General features: G+C 49.7%; 1 protein-coding gene across 4 annotated transcripts in view; it reads left to right on the plus strand.

The window, feature by feature from the left end:
* Nucleotides 1-9,689, plus strand: part of HRAS (HRas proto-oncogene, GTPase) — a 41,681-nt gene extending 31,992 nt beyond the window's left edge. For all 4 annotated transcript variants that reach the window (XM_057371473.1, XM_057371471.1, XM_057371472.1 and 1 more), the window contains 4 exons: nucleotides 3,949-4,127; nucleotides 6,327-6,486; nucleotides 7,191-7,315; nucleotides 9,379-9,689. In XM_057371473.1, coding sequence (XP_057227456.1) covers nucleotides 3,949-4,127; nucleotides 6,327-6,486; nucleotides 7,191-7,310 — 459 coding nt within the window. In that variant the 3' untranslated portion in view covers nucleotides 7,311-7,315; nucleotides 9,379-9,689. The remainder of the gene's footprint in view (nucleotides 1-3,948; nucleotides 4,128-6,326; nucleotides 6,487-7,190; nucleotides 7,316-9,378) is intronic.
* Nucleotides 9,690-17,183: the final 7,494 nt, after the last annotated feature.

Below are 17,183 nucleotides of genomic sequence, written 5' to 3' on the forward strand. Positions count from 1 at the left end.
CACTGACCTGTCCAGCTCAGCACCCTGCCTGAACAAGCAGGCAGGGACCCGCTGGTCCTCCCAGGCTGTATGGGGGCAGATGGGGATCCAGTATTCAATATCCATTGTGTTATTATTATTTGCTCAGATTTTAACAAAATATATTCCATTCTCCATCTGCTTTCACCATGGTTAGCGATGTGCTAATTAGCCTCTGCATGACTTACACCTTTGTTGGGTGAGATGTGAGCAGTAGCCACTGCTCTGCATGAGGAGTAAAATCCACCCTGGCAAATTGCAGCTCTGTCATGCCTCCTGGACAATAACTTCCCTGTCTGCAGTCCTAAAGGATTCCCTACCAGATGTGTATAAATGCAGCTGTGGTTGCTGCAGTTACTATTATCATAATGGCTAAAGTCCCCAGCTGGGATGAGAAATCTATTCTGGTAGGTGTTGTATGTGTAGTCCCCACCCAGAAGAGCTTACAACTTACGTAAACAAGTGAGACAAGGCTTGGTGGAAAGGCAGAAATAATCTTACAGTCCTACAGACGGGAAGGAGAGAAAGCACTTAAAAAGCACGTGCTATTACGTCATTTGGCCAAGGTCATCTAGAAAGYCCATGGCAGAGACTGGAATTTAATTAAGGGCTCCTGAGTCTCCTTGCTTATGGATGCAGTTATCTTCTTCCCCAGCTCCTCTCCCCTCATGTGGCTGTCCCCAGTAGGATTGTGTACTTTTCTCAGGAACCCATTCCAGGTTGTTTTTGGCAAAAGAGCTGCTCATGGAGAGCAGCCTTCCTGGGGAGACATCTGTATGGATGCATCCTCTCTTGGACCTTAGGTGGGTAGAGACAACTCTCACCCAGTGATGTGCTGGGTTTTGGCATCCTGTGTTTTTGTCTCCAGCTGCCTGCTCCCCGTACGTACCCTACAGGGAATTTTCTCCATGTAAACAGGCAGCAGGGAATGTAAACCTTGCATGGCATTTCCCAGCACACCCTCCTCACCCTAGCCACTCCTGCAGTGCCYTAGGAGATGCCTGCTCTCTCCTCCACTGTTGCCTCCAGCCCCATTTTGTTCTACTCCCCTTCCAAAAGCTGCTATAAGCTGCTCTTCAGGCCTTTCACCCTGGTACTTGTCCACCTGCAGGTGCCACCACCCTGATGCCTTTGCATCCTTGCTCCCTTGGTTGTACCCCTGCTTCCCCTGATACCCCAGCCAACTACTGATTCATTTCAGGGTGATTCCTTTTAATTAGGCTTCATTTTATGGGGATTTAAGACACAGAGAGCTACCTGCCAGCCATCCAAATGTGACCAACAGACCACCATCCTGTGACTAAGCTGCTTTGGATCATGCCCAGAAGCTGACTATGACTGTTCAGCCAGCTAACAAGGAGCACAGCAATGCTGAAATGAGCAGGATAAAAGTGGGGGAAAAGAGGATACGTGCATGGAGCAAAGGCGTTTTCTGTTGCCCACATGGATTAAGCACAGGCTGTGCTGCAAAGGAGGTACAAGTGGATTGGGGTGCACTGAGAAGATATTCCCCAGGGCAGAAGGGCTGGAGATTTGTCCCCTGGCTGGGACAGAGACCCCGACTGGGTGTCTGCTCTCCTCCTGCCCTCCTGATTTACCAGTGCCAACATTTGGCTGTGTAACTCAACACTGTCCACCCCACTACAGCACACTCTCACAAGTCAGCTCTTGGGCTGCCAAGGAGCATTTGGACCTTTGTTTTGGGGACAGGAGGGCCAAGGCAGCAAGGAAATKTATGTCACTGGCATTGTCCCATGGTGAATAACAGGGATGAACTAAAAAGTTTCACTGTGTTGAGAAATTCTTTGGTTCATCTTGCAGCTCTTAGCAGCTAGCTAGTAATGGGCTTCCCAAACCTCTGGTCATACCCTGACAGTARTGTTTAGCAAATGGACCTCTTGGCCTGTTTCTGCAGCACAGCTCCCAGCATCCAGCTGGGATCCTGAGTTTGAACCCCAAACAGATGTTGTTTCTGCCACCTGGCACTTCACAGTGGGTCCAGCTGTTTTCTCCTCTGCTGAAGGTGGGGTGGCACATGGGGGGTGCAGAGGAGCTGGTAGGGCACTGAGGCTGCACGGTGCTGGTATTAGCTGGTGGCAGCTACCCCTGCAGTGGCAGTCATGTCACCTGGTAGTGTGGCAGGGATAGATGAGCTGCCATCCTGAGCTTCCTGGAGAGGGGGAAGTTGGATAAAGCTGTACAGAAAACATGGATGGGGACAGCTTGTCCCTTTTTTTTTTTCTTTCTGCCAAGCATTCTCTGCAGTATTGTTTTAGGTCTCTGTCTTGTAAGCCAGCTGGCTGGCCTTATGGGCAGCCTGTTGAYGATGTGAGCTGAGATGTGGGATCTTGGGCATGCTGGATGCTGGTGAGACCTCCTGGAACTGGGGACTTGGCAATTAACTGTGAACACGTATGCTGAGAGRCTGGTCCTCTGTACCAACCCAAGGTGCAGAGGTGGGAGGATGCTTTGTGGGGCAGAGGAGGCACTTGGGTCCCCTTGCACCAAGGAGGCTCCAGATACATTATTGATCAGAAATGGGAGCACATTCCTGGAGGGCACCTTGCCAGTTGCCTTCRGAGTGGTTGGCTGGAAGCCAGCCCTTCACTCCATGGTTATTCTCGATGGGTCAGCAGTCCACTTTTTGGGAGGGCACAGCTGAGAAGGTCGTGGCACAGCAGATCTCATCTCTGATTTCACAGCCCTCTCTGCAAGGTGAGGAAAGACTTTCATTAGCCCCAGCAAATGACGTTGTTGTAATGAACCAAAGGATAGAGGCCGTGTTGGCCCCGTTCCCTTTCTGCGCTGCTGCTGATCCTGTTGGTGACCTTTGCTGTGTCAGCTGTTTGTCTGCAGACCTGCAAAGCTCATCTGATAACATTGTGGTCGTTGGAAGAGCAGCCGACATTTGAATTAATTTTAAACTGCAGCAGTAGCCTCTGTGAGTGGCTGCAAAGCACTGTTCGGCTGTACTGCTGACTGGCTGTACCTTTTCCTTACAGTTTGGCTTCCTTCTCTTGCTGAGAGTTGAGSATTCTGCTCTTTCCACAGGGGAGGGCTGTTGGAGAGGGACAGGGATGTCCTCCATGCAGGGGCTGCCCCACAGCATCCCTGCTGGTGAGACTGAGCACAGGGAGAGGCATGGTGGGGAGGAGCAGTGCTTTGAGGAGCCTCCTGTGAAAATGAAACCTTTTGAGGGATGCTCTGGGTGATTTCCAGACCTCCTCACTCATGTGATAAGTTATGATTGCCTCTGCTGCAGGAAAGCCCCCAACTTCAAAGGACCTGCCTGTTCTTACCTCTCCTGAAGCCCTCTGGGCACAGACTGGTTGTGGGAAACACCCTGATTCAAAGTGTGATTTTATTTTCTTCTCATGTTTAAAGAAGAGGTTTACCATCAAACCCAGTTTGAAACCTTACTGGTGGCAAAATTGCCTCTGGTGCCTGATCTGAGATGCATTGGAGGCACTGGATTTCCAGGTCATCTTAGACACCTTCCAGCCATGCAGATCACAGTTCTGGCCAGACACTTCCAGCAGAAGGGCTTAGAGCTGAGACTAAATAATGCTTAGGAAATAGTTGTTGAGGGCTGTGCAGTGTGGTAGAGATGAAGCTGCTCCTGGTCTGCCAGAGGCAGGGCTGGGAATGGAGAGAGCAAGCCGGGAGCTGGTTTTTTTCTCTGTGGTTCTGACAGACAAGGAGAAACCTGCTTAGCTGTTCCCTTTTTCCTTTGGGTTTTTTTTTATTATTATTTTTCCTTTCTCTCCCATTTTTGAAACGGATTGAGTTGTCTCTTTAATGGAAGTTTAACGCAGGCAGAGCATGCCCTGACATCTTCCCAGGGGTGCACTTGATGCATCCCTTTGTTTAGCCAGATCTCCAAGCCCTCCCGTAATGCATCTTCCTCCCTTTCCCTCTCCTGGCCTGCAGGATTCCTACAGAAAGCAAGTAGTCATTGATGGAGAGACCTGCTTGTTAGACATCTTGGACACTGCAGGACAGGAGGAGTACAGTGCCATGAGAGACCAGTACATGAGAACGGGAGAAGGATTCCTGTGTGTCTTTGCCATCAACAACACCAAGTCCTTTGAAGATATTCACCAGTACAGGTCGGTATCCTGACAAGGGGCCTTTCCCTCTTGCCCTGAGCAAACGGGAGGCCTTGCTGCTGCTCTCCCCTGCCCACCCTTTTAGATCAGGCCTGTGATGGAAGCACAGACTGCCAGCAAAGACAATTAGCTCAAGTGGCCATTCCCCAGGGAAGAGACAGAGCAGACGACTAATGTCAGAGACTCCAATAAAACCCTTCCGAAGGGATTGCTTGTGGCCTTTGGGGACCCAGTAATGTAATGTTTAAGTGTTTATGGAGACTAGAGAGCTGATCCTGTATGACCCCCTCCCTTCCCTCCCTAATTAGTGGAATTGCTCTGTTAGCACAATCGATCTCAGCAACTTCTGCTGGCCCCAGAGCTGGAAGAGGAGACTGGGAAATACAGAGAGAGCTGCTTGCCCTGCTGTCTGTCCACTGTCACTGTGGTTTGCCAGCTGCACACACTGTGGAGAGACAGCCCCGCCTCACTGGAGCTTGCTTTCAGCCAGGGCAAAGATGGAGCAGAAGGGGAGTCACAGTTCCAGCAAGATGATTTGCCCAAGATGATGTACGGAGAAAAGGTGACAAAGCAGGGACCCTGTCCTAGCACCCATCCCCCTTCTCCTCTCTGTTGATATCATCCCTGCAGAGCTGGAGAGGCAAGGAGATGATATAAACACAGCAGGAATCTTCCCTGTTCACCCAGTGCTACCTTAGGGAGGGTTCACTCTGTGCCTTTTTCTGAGGCTTGGCTGTGATGGGAGGCACTTCCAGGGGATGCAGGAGATGGCTCTGTCTGTCCCTGCTCTGTCCAATTCCCTACAGGGGACTGTGTATCCCAGTCCGTTATTAGAAACCAGGGTTTCAGTATCCTGTTGCTCCAAGCACAGGTACATTCCTGCTTTGCTTCATAGTCAGAGGTGTTGCYTGGAGCTGCTGGGATGTTTCAGTCTCACCCAAAAGGCTGTTCAGTGTAACAGCTGCACAGATGAACTAATTTGGTTTGTTTCAGTTGAACCAWAGGACAAAGGATGGGATTTTCCTAAAGCACCTGAGGGATTGAGCAGCATTCATCCTTGTGCTGGGGCTGGTGCCTGTGAATTGCTCATAGGATGGCTTGATTTCGAGCCATCATGACCGTGATGTAAATCACTGGCTTTCATCTCCTGTAGACTGTGCTCTTTGTGTTTGCACTTTTAAAAGAATATTCCCCAGAGGAACACTGGCTCTCCCTGTTTAGTAACCATTTGGAGGTATCTCTTTTCAGCTAAGTGTAGCCTGTGCACTAAATTTAGTATACTTGCATTTGCTGATCAGGATGTTACACAGAACATTTAAATGGCTTTATGGCATATCATTTCTATAGTCAGACTTAATTTCTATGTTCTATTACATTAAAAAAAGATGATTGACTCTTTTGTGTGTGCTACATGTCCAGCTGCCTTTGGATGGAGATTTGCATTCAATCAAAATACAGAAATTGGCATATTCAATCTTCTATTAGTTAAATTAAAACCATGTTAAATGTTCCGGATCCATAAGCAAAAAAAAAAAAAMCTGTTTTGCATCTGAAGTCAAATGGTTTATTAAGCAAAGGAAGCTATTATCTGTCAGAAGGGAATTGAATAGTTTGTGGTCATAATGGCCTTTTAAGATTTTTAGAAGTGGTGAATCTCATCCTCGCCCACCTAGTTTTAGATCCAATGTTGGAATAAAGAAGTGAGCACTACAGCTTTTYTAGTTCCCAGTTGGTTTCTCAACTTTGAGTGACCTAAACTAAACTGAAAGGCAGCAAATACTGCATGTGCATCTGCAGAAAAGGTTACAGCTGCCAAAAGCTGCCTTATCAGCTCAGCAAATTCTGTTTGCAAGGGATTTTTTTTTWAAATCTAAAATGTTGGAAATAGTACAGGTAAATGCTTGAGAATTCATTCTTACTTAACTTAAACTACCTTAAACTCATGTCTTAATATAGATTGTCATAATTCAAATTGTTTTGTAAACAGCTGCATTTAAGGAGCAGAAGTATGTTTAGTTTTCATTTCCAGAAGTTTTGCTATTTACTGACTTGTGTGCCCTAGTYATTTACATTTTCCTGAAAGCTCAACACAAGGCACTCAACAGGAGTGAGGGGTAGCTGTCAATTCTTAAAAAGAAGAAACTGGTGGGGAGTGTTGTGGAGCTGCCCCTTCATTCTTCACACCACCTCCTCTTGCAGGGAGCAGATCAAGAGGGTGAAAGACTCAGATGATGTTCCCATGGTGCTGGTGGGGAATAAATGTGACCTCCCGGCTCGGACAGTGGAGACCCGGCAAGCACAGGACCTGGCCCGGAGCTATGGGATCCCCTACATAGAAACGTCTGCCAAAACCAGACAGGTAGGAGGAGGCTTTTAAACAAAATGCTTTTTTTTTCTGCATTGCTGCTCTGGAGGGGTAGGAAAGGGCAAACACCACCTTGCAGACAGATTGGGCAAGGGTTGGGCTTTGTTGCTTCCTCAAGGCTAAATGCTCCCCTGGGATGTTCCCCAATCTGGGCTTGAGTCTCCTGTCAGGAGAAGTGCATCACCATGCTGTGGCAGCAGTGAGGGGAAGATGCCTTCTCAGGGCTTTCTCCAAGGCTCTGGAATRGCCTTCACAGTCACTGCAGGTCAGCTAAGCTCAGGTCACTGGGCTAACCTTATCCATGGTCTATTTTGGCAGACCTACAGGCAGAATATACCAGTGCTGGGAGGATCATGTGGGGTCCCAGAGCACAAAGGTGGAAATGCAACAGCTGACACCTTCAGTAGTCCAGTGGTGGCTTTTCCCTTGGGTGGCAGACTTCATTCAGACTGCTGAGAGCTGATGAATCTCAGAGACTTGAGAGCTCCTTGTCCTCGTGGTTGCTCATTCAATCTTGCTCTCTGTTCAAGGGCCACATTCCGGTCCCTGTTAGTCCTCCCAGCTTGATTCTGTACCTTTAACTCTGCAATCTGCACTGCTGGGAGACAGCACTAGGGATGTTTGCTGGGGAGAAGAGGTCTCTCTCTACTGTCCCTCCTCAGAGGGGGCAACTGCTTCAAGCCATCCGTTTTCCCCAGGGCGTTGAGGATGCCTTCTACACCTTGGTGCGGGAGATCCGGCAGCATAAGCTGCGCAAGCTGAATCCCCCGGATGAGAGCGGCCCTGGCTGCATGAACTGTAAATGTGTGGTATCGTGACTATGGTAAGTGGTGGGAACACGAGATGGGGTGCAGTGGAGGTTATACTGGAAGCAGGAAATGGGGGAATGTTGGAAGAAGGACAGGAGGTGACTGCAGGTGCACTCATCTAGAAACAAATACTGCAGGAACAATTTCAGCAGTCRGTATTTTTTAATGAAACACCTTTTGGATTAAAATAGCATTTTTCTGTCACAACATGGGTAAGTCAAAATTCCCACTTTCCTGAGGAAGTGTGTGGCAGGAAAGGGTTGTTTATTTTTCCCCCTCATTTTGTGCAACAAAATTCTATACGACTGTATTTCCCCAGGAAAAGCTTCTTCCCATGCTGCTGCTCTGAAAGAGGAGTTTAAGATGGTGTTGAAGGTGTACAGATCATTGCATGCTCACCAGACTGGCTCTAGAAGAGCTCAGATGAAGAKCTGGGTGGGTGCATTGCCTCCTAATGCATTCACATAAATTGCCTCATCCTAAAGCTTTAGAGCAGACCTGTCTCACTGTGAAAGTCCTGTGTYCCTCAGAAGAGTGTTCCCCATTAGATATATCCCATGGGATATTTGGAACTGATGCAATGTTGAGAACTAGCCATAAGGGGGCTGTTTGCTTTTATAAATTGTGCATGTTGGAGCCAGAAACAGTGTTTTTCAGATTGTTTATGTTCACTTGCCTGTTCTTTCCTCTTTTTTTTAATGATGAGTTTATTTAAAACACTGTTGGATAGCAGTCAGGGAGAGCTCCTATTGTTGTCCYTGCATGTGCTGGCTAGCCTTAAGTGAAAGGTCTGAGAATATCAGTCTATACAACCAACTCTTTCCATGGCAGAAATGTAGAGAGGGGAAATTGGGGATGAGTGCATCAGGGAGTTCTGTATATAAGGACATGTGAGACTGGGCTATGGCAGAAAAGCCTGCATGAACATTGCCCTTGTCTTTTGGGGAGTCTACCAAGCTCCTGGACTGGCCCTTCACCCCTTACAACAAMTGCTGGAGTCCTAAAGAGAAGTGCACTGTATCCAGAGATGGTTTTAAGAGGGTCTCTTAACACCTCTCTCTGAAGGTAGAGATGGGCAGCTGGCTCCTTCGGATGCTTTTTGAGCTAGAGACTGGGAGCACAGCAGAGCTCTTCCTYCTACCCCTCACTCCCAAGGAAAAGAAAAGCCAAAACAGTGCTGGCAACATTTGCTTCCTATGAGCTAAAACCCACCCAGCACCCCACCCCTCCTCTCCCAGCTGAGGCATGTAAGGTCGGCTGGGGGCCGAGCTGAATGCTGTGCCCAGCACACTTATCACTGCTAAGGGAGATTTTCCAGATGTTTGTGTCCTCCAGATGTTCAGGAGCGTTTCCTCCGGATGGGGATATGAGCTCAAGGCTTGTTTCCTGCTCTGGCTCACAGCTGACGGCATGGGCTTGGCAGGCACTGCTGCTCTCTTACACTGACTGCCAGGAGCCCAAGCCCTGTCACAGCCTGGTGGCAGCAGCAGTGTGGGCAAGAAGGGCTGCGAAAGAGTCACTTGGAATCACTCCTTTCTGTTAGGAGAACATGCCCTGCAAGTTGCCTGTATCTTTTTTTGGTCAGGCAGAAACTGGAAACCAGACATCCCAGCTTAATCTAGCTGCAGTGACCAATAGCAGAGCGGGAAGATCATCAAGGCACAAAAGGAGAAGGGAAGCAAAGACTTGCTGGGATTTGGGGAGCTAAAGGGTGTGTTTGTGGCAAATAAACTTTGGCTGCATTTTGCTCTGGGCTCATTTTGTGGTTCCTATGATCCCTGGAGGAGGTGGAAAGATCTTGCCAGTGTCCCTTCCCACAAGGAGGTTCAGAGGCAGAAAATCTGGTGAGGTGCCTGAGGCTCACCCATCGCGCCACTGACTCCAAGGCTTGTTCCTTTCAGCAGATGTGCAGATGCTTTGCTGAGCCAGGCCAACACTTCTAAGACCTGTGTAGCCTTTCACTTTTCCTCTGTGGGCACTAATGGGGTCATCCCAAATTGTGAGGGGTGACTACTGCAAACAGTACTGCTGGTTCTGATGGGGAATGGCTGCTAATGAGTGTTCTCTTCTGTTTCAGCTGATTGGACCATGTCTTGGAGAGGTTCCCACTGTGCAGTGCGCAAGGAAAGAGGTGAAGCGAAGGAAGATGCAAATGGATTCAGAGGAGTATAGAGAGGGGGAGAGGAGGAGGAGGAAGAGGACAGGGGGAGCATGACCTCCTCCAAGGACTATCTCGCACTTCACCCAAGCCTGCGGCAAACAACATTTTTTTTTCTTTTTTTTTTTTTTTATCCCCATCCCCTCATCCTTTGGCCTCCTCCCATTCTGGCAACTGTACAAAACCACAGATTGAATCACAGTAAATTATTATTTGATCGTCTCAACAAATCACCTTGATGGCTGTGTCCTCCTTCCAGAGGCTGCTGCTGGTGCTCCGAAGGATCGCTGGTGGGATGGCGGGGAGGAAAGGGTGCTGAGATTTGCTCTCCACAGACCAAGGTCAAGCTGTAGATCATGGAGGTGATTGGGGTGGGAGAGATAAGCTCTCTTTTAGGGCAACATAATTTGTCTCTTGTCTCCAGCAAATTTTTGTCATGTCCTCCCCAGCCTACCCGAAACCCTTCATTGGCCCCACATTTTGGTAGGGTGGAAGAGTGCAACCAGTCAAAGCCCATCCTTTGGCACTCCCTTGAGTACTTTGCATTCAGCCTATCCTTGTGGGATTTATGGCCTCAGATGCAATGCCTGAAAGGGAAGATGCATCAGGGAGGAGATCCAAGAGTTGGGTTCACCTCGGCTGGTACCAGTTTGCTGTATCCCTGACACCTTTCATGGCATCTCTTTCTGGCACAAGACCTCCATGATGTGTTGTGCTCCAGAGGTAGAATGAGGCCTTTTTGGATCCCTCCAGCACCTGTCTATGCTAACAGCTGTACAGCACCTGTTAGCTGTACTAACACCTGTATAGCACCTGTATATTCCTTGGGCTGCTCCAGTATGTACAGGTAAGCAAATCCTTATCTGCCCTGTGCACGGCTTCGTTACTGGTGAGCACATCAAGAAGGGCTCTCCTGCACTGCAGAAGCTGTCTGCCTGGTCAGCAACTAAGTCAAAAGGATTCAGGCTTCTAGTCCTTGAGTTTAGAGTGGTTAAGAGTGTTTTGGATAAGGGTGAATTTGCTGGGAACCCCGTCTTTGCTCAGCTCTGCTCCTTTGGGGTTTTTGCCTGAGATCTGACCCATGTGCCTTTCACTTGCAGCCCCAAGACAAGGTACTGCACTCAGTGCAGCAGGTGGCTTGGTTCTTGCTGCCTTTCCCTCTCCCAAGCTATTGCATAGGCTAATTTAGCTGGCATTCAGAATTAGGAGCATCAAAGGAGGAAGGTGATCCAGCTGAGTGCGGGAGGGAGCTGTTCTGCATGGGCTAGCCCAGGCCTGAAGAGGTGCTGGGTTTGGCAGCCAAGGCTGGACTGGCTTGGGAGCGGAGAGGGTGGTGTATGAGTCACAAAGCTCACATGGCAAAACCAGTAGAGAAACCCTGGYGACCCCCAGCACAAAGCCACAGCCCACCCAGAGCTTCCCAGCATCCATGCAGGCAGCCCCCCATCCCACTTCCCATGCTCTGTCTTGCCAGGCAGCAGTAGAAGAAAGCAGAATTCAACTCCCATGCTGCTTGGGGGTGCTGCCTTTGCTTTTGGCCTGGGCAAGAGAGGACTTGTGCTAATGGCTTGCTTTTTGTACATGCATGCTCTGAACTGCTTTGGGGCACAGCCCCCACCCTGGCTGCAGTTGCCTGGCACCCTGTTCCTGCAGGAGAAGGGCTGATACCAGCTGGAGTGGGAGAAGTTGCCCAAGGGGAGAGTGCCCTGCCTTTAGCTGGGTGTGCTGTTTGCTGCTTGTCCCTGTGCTGGAAGATTGCTGAAGATGCTAAGCCTGGTGTTACATGGCAGGGCTGGACCAGAGACTCCCAGAACCTCCTGTCCTGAGTTGGTTCAAGTGAAGCCTGGAAGTGTGGGGTTTGTTCCTAAGTTGGCAGCTTGTGCTCAACTGGCCACAGGACAGAGGGCAGGGGTGCTTTGTCCTTCTAGAAGATGACATGGGGGTTGGCATGGGGACTCTTCCTTGGTAGTGTTACTGCTAGGAACCTGGTGTTCTTCATATGCAGCAGAATTTATTCCGTCCTTCCCCAGGCACTTGGTGAAGGATGGGGAGCTTTGTCTGGAAGCCTTCAGAGGTGATGTAACACTATGGGACTCTCTGAAGGACTGGATGGCTCAAACCACTGAGAGTTTTCTCTCATGTCTGGCTGTGAGCCAAATGCCACAAAGACTGGGAGCTGTGGCCAAGGAAGCTGAAAACCTCCAAGGAGCATCAGGGAGGTGTCTTCACAAGGCAGGCAACAGCTGCAGGTCCAAGAAACTGGCAGACCTTGGTGAGGGTGTGCTAGAACACCACTGGCCAGAATACAAACTATTTCAAGTGTGGTCAGGAGCAAGAAGCTGAAGTGGGAACATCTCCYTTCCAGAGAAGTTTCTGCACCTGGGATAAAGTTTTCAAGCTTATAAAACAGCTGGTCAATAACAGACCATCAGCAGAGCTGGTTAGCTTTCTGCTGTAATTAGGTCACAAGAAACTCAGACATGGATCAATGTTAAAGTTCACGATAAAAGCTGGGAGATAAGTTGGGAGCCAAAGGAGCTGTTAAAAGTGTGACACCACAGCTCTTCTTAAACCAGGTATTAATTGTGTATTAATATTGTACTGCATCTTTGTTCCAGGAGAAAAATCACAACAGATCAAGATACATCAGCTGTGATCTGGTCTGATCTTTGCTRTTGGCAGAAACCAGATTGTATCACTTCTCTCAGGTGAAGCTGTTACTTTGGACTTAGATTTTTCACTTGCTGCCTTGGTGCTGGTAATTTGGGCACAGGACAGCAACTTGCTGGCCCRTGACAAGCAGGAAGTCAGTATGTGAGCACACGATGTATATTCTCTGCTAGCTGAACTTCTTGAGTCTGAGAGTAATTCCAAGATTAGTTTCACTGGAGTGAATGTTGGTTTGGAGAAGAAACTGAGGAGTTGATTTTTACCATAGTTATTCAAGGCACATTTGTTCTAGAAGTACTTGGACTGGAAGATGCAGTTGTTTCCCTTATAATGAGGAGCTTGTTGCATACCTCAGTTCTGCTTCCGTGGAATGAACTCAGGTGAGCAGAATGTACAATTATTCTGATTATTCCTGCTGCATAGCTGAAGCTGGAAGAGTCCACAGAGGTGAGCTTTCTGCTATATTTGAGTACATCAGCTCATCTCTGGCTGTTGTGATCTCTTCAGCTGGTCATGGCAAGGCTCAACTAAACTTGGTGCTGTGCTGTGGATTTCCAGTCAGTGGAAGAGGCTTCAGTCAGGATCCTACTGAAATGTTGAGACTGCATGTCCCATGATGGAGGAGTGCCACCTTTGAACCYGTACTTAAATAACAGAATAGCTGACAAGGTCTGGTCTAGTCTGGTCAGGTCCGGATGTCTCAGGACAGGCGTACAAATTTTTCTCTCACATCATTCAAGTGCYCCACACCCTGTTACAGAGGGGTTGGGGCTCCAGAGACAGCATAGCTGAGTCAACTGATAGAATTGCTTACAAGTCCTTAAAAATGCTGATTAAGTGCTGGAACACATCTCATGCCTTTTGGTCTGTGAGGGCTTCCACAGGAACCTTCTAAGCCGACAGAGAGGGTGACTCCAAACACATGGTGCTTTGCTGGGGGCTTTGGCAAGGACCTGAGTTCAGCAGGAGCTGGCAGCAATGACTCTGCTGGAGTGAGACCTGAGATGTGAGTGTGGTGGGAGCAGCTGAATGAAAGGCTGGGTTTTATGAAGCAGCCTTGGCTAAATGCTGGTGTCATCCTCCTCACCTGCAGTGTGGTTGGGTAAAGAGGAGCAGACCAGATTTCCCTTCTGGACTACAGCCACTACTGCAGACCTTTCCAGCCTAAGCAGTACTTTTCTGTCACCTCTTGCCTCCACCATAAAGGTAAGCAAAGCCACCCAAGAAACAGCTTTCCCAAGCCTGAGGTTATCTAAATCTGTAGGCTTTAGATGTTCCAGGAACAGGGCTCTGATCTGAGGCCAGGTTGAGAGGTCTCTAGAGCACCAGAGTAGCCCAGGCTCTTCATGGGATGGTTGGAAGCAGGAGCTTGTGGTATTGCATCCAATATATCCACAGGTACCGTGGGCTGAATACAGGTTTCCTGGCTTAGGAGAGCCAAGGTACCAGCTCCAGCCAGGGCTACTGGGGCTGGGATGCATGCCTTGCACTCCTGGCGCCCTTGCTCTGCTCCCCAAGTCYCAGCCACTGCTGCCACTGCCCCTCTGCAGCACACAAGGAGCACAAGGAAAAGCACAACAGTAGCACAACAGCAACYGCTCCAGGTGCCACAGCAGCAGGGAACAGCACAGCAGCACCACCGTGGCCGCAGGACGTGATACACGTGAGCAGCAGGTGAGCAGCACAGCAAGCCCAAGAGAAGGAACACTTCCGGGCCCAGCCAAACTCCAACTTGTCTCTGCCAAACTGGCTGGGGTACAAAGCTGCCAGACACAGCACACCCCTCTCCCTCCCCGCTGCTGTATCCTGGGAGCACAGCCTAAACCAGCACAAAGCCTTGCTCCTTCCCTCAGCTTGGCTCTACTCCAGGCTCTACTTAGCATCAATTATTCAGTGCCGACTGCCTGAAGCCTTTCAGAGGCACGCAGGGGTTGATGAGCTTTCGATGTCGTGGGAGATGGGCAGGGGTGGTGACGAGCACAGCCAGGCGTGGCAGAGAGCCAGCAAGCAGCGATAACAGCGGTGGTCACCCGCCTGTCCCAGCTCCTGTTGTTGGTTTGGCTRTTCCTGAGCCAGGAAGGATAGGAGCCATAGGGGGCTGCCAGAGCACCTGAGCGAAGAACAGCTTGAGGAGTTTGCAGTTCTTCCTTGGAGACTGGCCTTGGGAGCTGGAGAGCTGGTGTGACGACAACAGTGGCTCCACCAGGGAAAGTGGGATAGGGAATACTGGCAGATACAAAGGGCAGAGGGAGAGGCTGTGGGAAGACCAGTCCCTAGCTGAGAACAGCACTAGAGTTTAAGCAGCAGCCTCAGTAACATCTACAGCATTCATTTGCTACTGGTTCCAGTGCTGTTCAGAAAGTGGCTGTCTGTAACATTGGGCTTATGAGATTGTCCTCTTTGTCCCCTCCGGGGGGGACAGGAGAGGACAAGGGGTACTGCTGGAATGATGTAGGGGCTGTCTACCCTGCCATCCCCTCAGGGACATGAGCACGCCCCGTGCTGGCATCTCCCTGCTGCAGGGGCCATGCCATGACCTGGTGCTCCCGGCAGCAGCTGGGACCAGACATTGGACCAGGCATTAGTCCAGGCTGGACACCCCAAGGTCTTTCAGTGCTCTAGTAAYGGAGGGAGGGCTTAGGCTTTACCTGTGGGCAAGTCCCAGGGTGGCCTCCCCCTGGGAAGGACTCTGCAGTGGGTGCCTGGCACCCCGAACCCCTACCCAGGAGCCCCATAAAGCACCAATTCAAGGCTGGGTACCTCTGTGGCTCCTGCATTCGTGGAGGAATGCTGTCAGAGGAGGTGGTGGAGCCGTGCCTGTCCCTGGTCCCTGCGGGGACAGAGTGAGTGTACCACAGCCATGAGCCCCCATGCAGGGAGTCTGAGGATTAAGGATACCAATAAGCAGTATCTTACTCCTTTTTTTTTCCCTAAAACCAATTGAACCAAGGCTATTTAATGGAGGAATATAACCCTCCAACCTAGCACAATTCACCTTGCCTTGRGGAAACGACCCTTCTGGACACGTCTGCTCTCTCCTTGGCAGAGATGCTGTTTTAGCAGTTGGATAAATGTCATCTAAACTCTGCACTGCCTGTCATGTAAGTAACCATGGCAGATGTTCAAACGTGGCCCCACCTGGCACTGCCTGAGAGTCAACAGGTTCACAGGGGCTGGTGGCTGGGAGGTGACACAAAGCAGCTTGTGCAACAGGGCTGCTTGTGAGCATCTGGAGCATGGGAGGGATGAAGTCTGCTTCACTCCAGCCTAGGGATCTCACCCTTGCTCATGGTACTGCATCCCTGTGCTGGCATCCAGTGTGAAATGGCACAGGAGATGTGCCAAGAGCTGCATTCTCAGAGCACTCCTGTACCAGCAAACATTGTGGTGCTTAGTGTGGTTTTTCTGCAGTGTTGCAGTTAATATAAATGAGCTAATATAAGGGCWCTGGAGAACAATTTTTGTTCCTGTTTGACCGCTTGGGTGAGGCAGGGCAGTGATAGCAGGTGACATAGGGGGATGCCAATTTCAGGCACTGCTCATAACTCCAAGGGTGGCATTTAGCTAATTCGGTCAGTCTTCGTGCCCTGTGTGCTGCTCTGGCAGAGACAGATGCCCTGTGTTTACCATAAACGTGATGCTTAAGACCAAGTGGCCGCTTTCTCTCAGGGGAGCCAGAACACTGTTCACATGTAACACCTCAAAGGCAACAGCACCATGGTTATCTAAGCCCAGGAAGTCCTGGGCACGAAATCTGGGGTGTGTCAGAGGTACTGCTCACTCACAGCTTTTGAAAATTCATTTTCAGCTGTCAGCAGCACCACCTTATGCTCCCAGTGACTGCTGTAAACGTGACTCAGCCSTGACTCACGAGTGTGAGTCACACTCACCCACCCACCTGCTGTGCAAGGAGCTGTGTCCACCCGCTCCGTGTCCTGTCCAACCCTCCCTACACTGCCTATGGGCAGGAAAACAAACTTCAAGCACAGAATCTTGGCCAAAAAAAGAAGCTTCAGCAATACCACTAAGCAGCAGCTGTGTGTCAGAAGGGATGCTGCCCTTTGCTCAGCTGGGAAAGGATGGTAAGTAGAAAGGAACATTTTTCTTTAGGCTGCTACTGGAGATGCCTGGATTTAACTACTGTAGAAAATCTGGGAGGAAAGCAGAGATGGGGCAGGATCAACCTGTTGCAGCTGAAGCATATCCAGTGAACCTGAAGCTAAAAGTCATCAGAAGGCAGCCAGCCTTGCTGCAGCTTCTATCCCTATAAGAAACCTTGTGGAGTCTGAATTTATGCTAAACTTCTTTAACCGTTATTATTACAACCATGTAAAACACAGCATCAAACACTCTGGACAGTTTGGATCAGTGTAAAAAGGAATGAYTGACTTCCCAAAAAAGCCTTCCTTTAAAAAACCAACCAAATAAAAATGCACAGACATAAAAATGTTGGGTTTTTAAGTAATAATTATAATACATTAGAAAGAGTCATGGAGGAAGCGTTCCACGCTGTAAACAAGAATAGCAAATAAAAAGAAAAGCAGAGGGTAGCTAGGCTCTCAAAAGTGCAYGGCAGAGAAACCCTGACCTCAACTTCTGGCCCCTGATGGAGCTGGGTCCTGTGGCTCCTGCTGCCTGCCAGTGCTGCAACCACTCAAAGTGCTCAATCACAAACAAACAACACAAAGAAAAACAAACCAAACCTAAAATAACCCAAACCCAAGTCCAAAGCGATGGACTTTACCTCTACATGGAAGGCAGCAAGGCCAGCGTCATCTCAGGGCTGCGAGGGTAAGGACGGGGGGAGCTGCTTTCCCATGTTTGCTCACAGCAAGAGTGGCTTTTGCTGAGGGGCTGAGACTGTTGCAGGAGGCTAGGAAGGGCTGCAAGTGACTTGGGCCAGTTAATTTGTCCTGCTGCACTGCCACCCTCATCCTTCTTCCTTTCCTAGTCCCAGAAAAAAAGCTGAGGCTGGGCCAGGCCTTGCTGCCACAGACCCACCATGGCTGCAGCTTTGTCTGCAGCAAGGGGCAGAGGGGGAGATGGGAGGGGGA

Source organism: Malurus melanocephalus, unplaced genomic scaffold, assembly GCF_030028575.1.
Source record: "Malurus melanocephalus ecotype Western Australia unplaced genomic scaffold, MMel_1.1 scaffold_147, whole genome shotgun sequence".
NCBI lineage: Eukaryota > Metazoa > Chordata > Aves > Passeriformes > Maluridae > Malurus > Malurus melanocephalus.